The sequence below is a fragment of the Hyla sarda genome, chromosome 2 (assembly GCF_029499605.1).
Source record: "Hyla sarda isolate aHylSar1 chromosome 2, aHylSar1.hap1, whole genome shotgun sequence".
Taxonomy (NCBI): domain Eukaryota; kingdom Metazoa; phylum Chordata; class Amphibia; order Anura; family Hylidae; genus Hyla; species Hyla sarda.
In genome coordinates, this window is record NC_079190.1 from 498,148,797 (window position 1) to 498,157,319 (window position 8,523).

Consider the following 8,523-nt stretch of genomic DNA (forward strand, 5'->3'; position numbering starts at 1 on the left):
TGGGGAAAATGGACAAGCCTGTTGAGCACTGTCATGAGATGTGACGGCGGCAAAGGCCTGGAGTAGAGGCGTTGCTGTGAAAGACATTGAAAGAGACATTTGTTGTAGAAATGTTGTCTTGGCTAAGGAGATTTCCACCGAGAGATTGATTAAGAGAAGCCGTGAGGGGTGCTGGGCAGTGTTGGAGACCAAAGTGAGTCAGAACACTCCCGATTCAGGACGTGAAGAGAGTTAAGCCATGTTTTGCCATGTCTTTCTCCTCATACTATGCCTTCCTTAGGGGGCAGTGGGACAACTCTTCACCTTTTACCACCAACAGAAAACCTGCCAATGTCTTTTTTAAGGGCCTTTGTGCATTGGCCCCAAACTGTAACTTAAAGCTCCTGGGTGGGTAACAGGGTCTCCACCCACCATGTTTGGTAGGCAAAGGGGCCATTGGGCCCTATCAAGTTCAAGGGCTCGGCTGTGTCTGCTATCTCTGCACCCTCTACATTTCTGCTCCTACATCATTCATTTAAAAGCATCTCAAGTTTTACTTCACTGCGCAAACTCCAAATGCTGTTATCGGCACATAGTTACCTACAATCTAAGGCCAATATCCACAAAATGGAATAGTCCAGCACTGGACTTCACTGGAAGAAGAATGTATATAAAAACCTCTTTATTGGAAGCTTGTAAAAATGTCAATACATTTAAAAGTCACATTCTTAAAAATATGACGGAAACAATTGTCCCTGAAATAACCCCTTAATGGTCTAAGGCTGCCACGATATTGCGAGGACGTCGTCAATATACCGACTACACCATGCAATATGACAAGAAAAGGGGTTGTCCATATTAAAGATGTATATTGCTCTCTGCAAGGCCATATAGAGGTTGGCCAATGAGGACATATAGATGTGGAAACCTCCATATGGCTTGATGGAAAGAAAGATGCGTATATAATGTATTCCTTTGTATAATGTTGTATACTGCCTCCTTGAGGAACCGCTCTTCTAAGAAATTAATATGATAGGCAGTGGAATATGCTACAATTTTTGTATATCATTGTATAAATTTGCACATGGTAACGTATGTGTCCATAGATATGGGCACTGTTGTCTAGATCCATACCATAATACGGTTGATGATTTAAGAATAATATAAAGCGAGGCCTCATTATGGAAAATTTTTCTGACAGTAACAAAAGAGACGTGTGCTGGGTCCCCTCAACTGAGAAGGAACTGTGGGTATCCCGGAATTAGCGCTGCCGATTGCGGCGAGAGGAACTGCTGCTTTGACTCCAGTATTCCTAATGTGAACTGGTGCTACTATACTCAGACACAAGGTGAGAGCTATAACACTGCAGACATAGAACCAGCACTAATATATCAGTATTAACTATAGGCAAATCATTGTGTTATAGACAAGGCCCAGTGCGCTGTCCACCCCCTTAAAAGAAAGGACTGCGGATACCCCGGAATCAGTGAAAAAGAGTGTTATAACCGAGGGTGCTGCTATAACTCAAGTGTCCCCGGAGTAAAATGGTGCTTCCTTTCCAAAGTGCAGGGTAAGAAATGATTATAAACCTCTTTCCCCTCCTAGGGGACGGAGATGAAGAGGATCTTACTCACTTTATTGTCTCACACTCAAATACCGCCATGAAATGTTCATATATTATACCGTACAGGGATCATATAATACCACCATACATGGCTGTTATAATAGTTCCATTTGGGGACATTTATCAAAACCTGTGCAGAGGGAAAGTTGCTGAGTTGCCCATAGCAACCAATCAGATCGCTTCTTGCGTTTTTAACAAGGCCTCTGCAAAATGAAAGAAGCCATCTGATTGGTTGCTATGGGCAACTCAGCAACTTTTCCACTGGACAGGTATTGATAAATCTCCCCCATTATGGGCTTATTTAAAGGGGTACTCTGCTGCTCAGCATTTGGAACAAACTGTTCCAAATGCTGGAGCCGGTGCCGGGAGCTTGTGATGTCATAGCCCTTCCCCCTCATGACGTCACGTCTCGCCCCCTCAATGCAAGTCTATGGGAGGGGGCGTGTCGGCTGTCACGCCCCCTCCCATACACTTGCATTGAGAGGGTGGGGTGTGATGTCATGAGGGGGCGTGGCTATGACATCACAAGCTCCCGACTCCCTCATGACGTCACGCCCCACCCCCTCAATGCAAGTCTATGGGAGGGGGCGTGATGGCTGTCACGCCCCCTCACATACACTTGCATTGAGGGGGTGGGGTGTGATGTCATGAGGGGGCGGGGCTATGATGTCACGGGCTCCATCATGACGTCACGCCCCACCCCCTCAATGCAAGTCTATGGGAGGGGGCGTGACGGCTGTCACGCCCCCCTGACATACACTTGCATTGAGGGGGCGGGATGTGATGTCATGAGGGGGCGGGGCTATGACATCACGAGCTCCCGGCTCCAGCATTCGGAAAGGTTTGTTCCATACGCTGAGCAGCGGAGTACCCCTTTAACACAACATACATAGTTTCTATTAATGTTGCCATAAAGTACTCATATAATACCGTATAATGACTATAATACTACCATATATGGTCTATAGAAGAGTTTCATACCGTGTTAATGTAATACGGCTATATGGTGCTCATGTAATACTGCCATACATGGCTTATATAATGCTGTTGTACAGTGCTCATATAATATTGCCTTACAATGCGTAAATAAACCATACATGAATTGTTTAATAATACTATAGAGCACTAATACAATACTAATAGTGCCATACAGTACTGATGCAGTACAGAATTTAAAATACTACCAAGCATGGCTCATATTATACTGCCATGCAGTGTTTATATAATACTGTTGTACAGTACTTATATAATACTTTAATACATGGCTTATTTAAAGGGGTTATCCAGGAAAAAAATATTTTCTTTATATATATATATATATATATATATATATATATATATCAACTGGCTCCAGAAAGTCTAACAGATTTGTAAATTACTTCTATCTAAAAAAATCTTAATCCTTTCAGTACTTGAGCTGCTGAAGTTGAGTTGTTCTTTTCTGTCTAAGTGCTCTCTGATGACATGTGTCTCGGGAACTGTCCAGAGTAGAAGCAAATCCCCCATAGCAAACCTCTTCTACTCTGTGCAGTTCCCGAGACAAGCAGAGATGTCAGCAGAGAGCACCGTTGGCAGACAGAAAAGAACAACTCAACTTCAGCAGCTGATAATTATCGGAAAGATTAAGATTTTTGAATAGAAGTAATTTACAAATCTGATTAACTTTCTGGAGCCAGTTGATATATATATATATATATATATATACATATAAATAAGTTTTTTTTCCTTTAATACCCCTTTAATACTTCCATACTGTGCTAATATATTACTGTCATACATGGTTAACATAACATTGCCGTACAGTACTTATATAACACTACCATACATATAGCTAATATATTACTGCCATACAGAGCGAATAAGATACTGCCGAACAGAAATAATATATTACTGCCATACATGGCTAATATAATACTAGTATACATTGTCTATGTAATGCTTTCACACAGCGCTAATATAACTCACTCTGAGGCTCATTTTTTGACTATCCCTGTATACAGAAGGCTCCAACATCCCATTAAGCAAAGAAGTTGAGAAAGGGTCAGTAGGGGGCACTGCCCGCCTGATTGTGGATCAAACATTAGGCCTGTTATTACCTGGTACCACCATGATACCCCATATAGGCCCATTACTTGCCTTATCCTTGTTACAGCAGTGTGTTACAGTACTTCTATATAATTATTCTGAGGATAATTTATCTTATTATTATTTTACAGCCTATGAACAATATGAGTGCGGAGTGTTTCCTTACAAGAGAAGAAACTGTGGGTACCCGGGAATAAGCGCCTCAGAATGCACAGAGAGGAACTGCTGCTTTGATTCTAGCACTCCGGGGGTTAACTGGTGCTTCTACTCTAAAGAACAAGGTATTGTCTATATGAGATTATGATGGATCTTATATGACGTGTACAACTTTTTCTCCAGGATGTCACCTTTTTCTTGAAGACTCCTCAGGGAGATTTATCAAAACCTGTCGACCAGTTGCTTGTGTGAACATAGCCCTATGCTACAGATCAGTCCTTCCCAGACTATGAGGGCTCATAGCTAGATATATCACTTAAGAAAGGTATATAGATGACGGCACTCACCATACAGCAGCAAAATCTTTATTGTAGAAGACGGTCCACACGGGACGTCCGCAGGCAGAGACAGTGAGGATGGGGTTGTACACGGGACAGACTGTTTCACGCGGCACGCGCGCTTCCTCTAGCCATGACAGGAGTCTTTATTGTAGAAGGTTGTCCAATACAGGACATCAGCAGGCAGAGACAGTGAGGATGGGGGTGTACACGGGACAGACAGTTTCACGCAACATGCGCCCTTCCTCTAGCCGCGACACGAGTCTTTATTATAGAAGATGGTTCAATACGGGACGTCAGCAGGCAGAGACAGTGAGTATAGGGGAGTACATGGGACAGACTGTTTCACGCGACACGCGCGCTTCCTCTAGCCGCAACACGAGTCTTTATTGTAGAAGATGGTTCAATACGGGACATCCGCTGGCAGAGAAAGTGAGGATGGAAGTGTACACGGGACAGAATGTTTCATGCAGCACGCGCGCTTCCTCTTGCCGCGACACGAGTCTTTATTGCAGTAGATGGTTCAATACGGGACATCCGCAGGCAGAGACAGTGAGGATAGGGGTGTACATGGGACAGACTGTTGCACGCAACACGCACGCTTCCTCTAGCTGCGACACAAATCTTTATTGTAGAAGATGGTTCAATACGGGACGTCCACAGGCAGAGACAGTGAGGATGGGGGTGTACACGGGACAGACTGTTTCACGCGAGACGCGCGCTTCCTCTAGCCGGGACACGAGTGTCCCGGCTAGAGGAAGCGCACGTTTCACGTGAAACAGTCTGTCCCATGTACACCACCATCCTCACTATCTCTACCTGTGGACGTCCTGTATGCACCGTCTTCTACAATAAAGATTTTGCTGCTGTATGGTGAGTGCCATCATCTATATACCTTTCTTCAGTGTTTTATGTGATCTGCAGACAGAGCACCACCGCAATACCCAGCAGGTGCGGACTTACTCAGCGTTCCCCATGCTTGCGATGTCGTAGGCTCCTAGTGGTGCAAGTGCCGAAGCATTATTTTCTCACAATACATATATATATATATATATATATATATATATATATATATAGCCAGAAATATATGTATACAACGTAATGGTACACAAGGCCTCAAATTCCTAGAGATCCAGTCGTGACTTGGTGATCCATACCGAACTTGCGGTGGCCACTGACATTCTTGGTGGTTCATAGTGAGGACTAGAGATGAGTGAATTTTTGAAAAATTAGATTCGGCTGATTCGCTGAATAAAAAAATAAACAATAAAAAAATAAATTAGATCCAAATAAATTCTCGGCAAATTTTTATTAGTAATGTATTTTAATAATGTTGTGTTTAATAAAGTGTGTGTGTGTGTGTTTCACTTTTTTTCTCTATTTTTGTAAACATATTTAGATAGTACTACTACTCCCAGCATGGAACAAACTGGAAGTGTAGCTGTACCTGTGTTAAAGGGGTAGTCCAGTGATGAAAAATGTATCCCTTATCCTAAGGATAGGGGATAAATTTGAGATCGCGGGGTGTCCGACCGCTGGGGCCCCCTGCGATCTCTCTGTACGGGGGCCAGGCTCTCCGGCCAGATAGCTGGTGTCGACCCCCGCACGAAGCGGCGGCCGACACGCCCCCTCAATACATCGCTATGGCAGAGCCGGAGATTGCCGAAGGCAGCGCTTCGGCTCTGCCATAGAGTTGTATTGAGGGGGCGTGTCGGCCGCCGCTTCGTGCGTGGGTCGACACCCGCTATTTGGCCGGAGAGCTTGGCCCCCGTACAGAGAGATCGCAGGGCTGTCGGGGCTCCGTACAGGAGATCGCAGGGGGCCCCAGCAGTCGGACCCCCCGCGATCTCAAACTTATCCCCTATCCTTAGGACAGAGGATGAGTTATTCACCACTGGGTCACCACTGGACTACTCCTTTAATAGACAGATCGCCCCGGGTGTCACTCCTGACACCTGCTGCGATCGTCCTATCTATTGCAGGAGAAAGGCGCTCACATCTATACATTATACAGGACAATCGCAGGGGTGTCGCTAATGAAGAGATTCGTTATTTAGAACCAAATCAAAGTTTGGATTCGTTCCGAATTGAATTTTTCAAGAAATTCGGAAGGAATTCGACTTTGTCAGATTCGATTTGCACCTCTCTAATGAGGACCAATGTGCAGAAAGGTACTGTAGGGTAGTGAGGGACATCAGGCTTGATGTTCACATCATGTAGGTACTCACATAGGTCTCTTCCTCCTGGTGTCTCTTGACATTTACTGATAACTTGGCCAACCTACCGTCGAAGCCAGATTTTATAACCTGTTGGCCCCAATAATTGGATATTGTACCATTGTCTTTTGCAGATGTTGCTCAGTGCGCTGTGAGCCCCTTGAACAGAACAGACTGCGGTTACCCCGGAATCAGTGATACAGAGTGCTATTCCAGGGGATGCTGCTTTGACGCAAGAATTCCTGGAGTAAAATGGTGTTTCCATCCAAAAAAGCAAAGTAAGAGATTATTGGGAACCTTGTCTAACCATGAAATGAACTGGGTTCTCTGCTTTGCTCAATCTTCCTTGTTAGAAAGATTGCCTGGCAATAAGCTGATTACAAGGGGTCCCCCGCTCTAAAACAGCGGTCAGTTGTGATCTGTGGGAAAACCTGGTGGGAAGTGTTAAAGGGGTACTCCGGTGGAAAACATTTTTCTTTTTAAATCAACTGGTGCCAGAAAGTTCAACAGATTTGCAAATTACTTCTATTAAAAAAATATTTTCACTTCCAGTACTTTTTTGCAGCTGTATGCTACAGAGGAAATTCTTTTTTTTCTTTTTTTTTCTTTTTTTTTGTCTTGTCTACAGTGCTCTCTGCTGACACCTGATGCCCGTATCAAGAACCGTCCAGAGCAGGAGAAAATCCTCATAGCAAACCTATGCTGCTCTGGACAGTTCCTGACACGAACAGAGGTGTCAGCAGAGAGCACTGTGGACAAGACAAAAAAGAAATTCGAAAAGAATTTCCGCTGTAGCATACAGCTGCTAAAAAGTACAGGAAGGGTAAAGATTTTTTAATAGAAGAAATTTGCAAATCTGTTTAACTTTCTGGCACCAGTTGATTTAAAAAAAAAAAAAAAGTTTGCCACCGGAGAACCCCTTTAACTTTCCCTGCAGTGCCTCCACAGGGGAAACAATGCATTACACAGTGCCCAATCAAGTAATTGGCCCTGATTTACTATCGTAAATCACGGCAATATTTTTTAATTTTGCACAAGGGACGTTTATTTTAACGATCGCTCGCAATAAAAGTTATATTTAAAGGGTGGGTATCAAATAGGAGTGTTAGTGATTCCGGGCTTTGGCCCAGGGGTTTTGAGTTGCGTGCGCGCTAGAATCTAGCACATTGCGCCACAAATTGTGTCTGCGCAAGAATTTGCGCCACAAAGTGTAAAAACCCAACCAACTTTTCATTTTACACAGAAAACCTGAAAAGGGGGGCATAGCTGCCTGGAAAAGGGGTTGGTTCCCAACATTTTCAAAAAATTCCCAACATATTTACTAAGGTTTTCACAGATAATGTGGCAACCTTGAGACAACCTTGAGTTTAACAATGACTTGTATGGATGTATTACTGGGTGGAAGTCAAATTTAGAAATAAAATTAGGGACTGTCCCCTTACCCCCTCTGTTACCCTCTGTTACCCAGGATCTCACATGGTAGGTGGCCTCATAAGTTTTAGAAACAAAAATAGAGAAACAGAAACATAGCGGCACATCCACCATTTGTATTTTGATTTATTGGCTTCTCAGCATAATTTCAAAAACGAACAGGTTGTAATTATCCATTTTGATAAAGAAATACAAGTCCACTCGCCACGTCAAGGCCACCTAGTCAGAGTGCGTCCCTAACCTAACACTGGCCTAGCGTCGGGCGACGACCACCGCCTCCGCGACACCAAGCCCATAGGGGGAATCGCGGGGGGGTCCCAGCAGTCAGACGCCTGCAATCCAAAGCTTATCCCCTATCATGCAGATCGTGAAACCAATATTACTAATAATAACACTACACAATCCCAACACATCATGACCACACCTAACCACCACATAGTGACTGAATAATAGAACCATACTCTCACAGAACAGAATATGCCACATACAGACCAATATTTCCCCCCTATAGTGCCCTTATAGTGGTAGATACCAGCTGTACACCGGCTCTGTAGACCATATAAGTGATCACAGTTCAGTTACATCCAGTGATTACGGATGATCTTATTGGCGTGGTTCTTCTTCCTTTTCTTCTCTATGTGAACCAGACCGCCGTGATAAAATTGGAGTTCCTTGGAGGTGTATTATGGGCCCA

The 8,523-nt window shown here is 44.0% G+C and overlaps 1 protein-coding gene across 1 annotated transcript in view; it reads left to right on the top strand.

Annotated features, from left to right (window-relative positions):
* LOC130357516 (integumentary mucin C.1-like) overlaps positions 1–6,798 on the top strand; it is a 137,280-nt gene extending 130,482 nt beyond the window's left edge. Inside the window, exons 10-13 of the mRNA XM_056560213.1 lie at positions 1,181–1,327; positions 1,406–1,549; positions 3,820–3,969; positions 6,533–6,798. Of these exons, the coding sequence (XP_056416188.1) occupies positions 1,181–1,327; positions 1,406–1,549; positions 3,820–3,969; positions 6,533–6,798 (707 nt within the window). The remainder of the gene's footprint in view (positions 1–1,180; positions 1,328–1,405; positions 1,550–3,819; positions 3,970–6,532) is intronic.
* Positions 6,799–8,523: the final 1,725 nt, after the last annotated feature.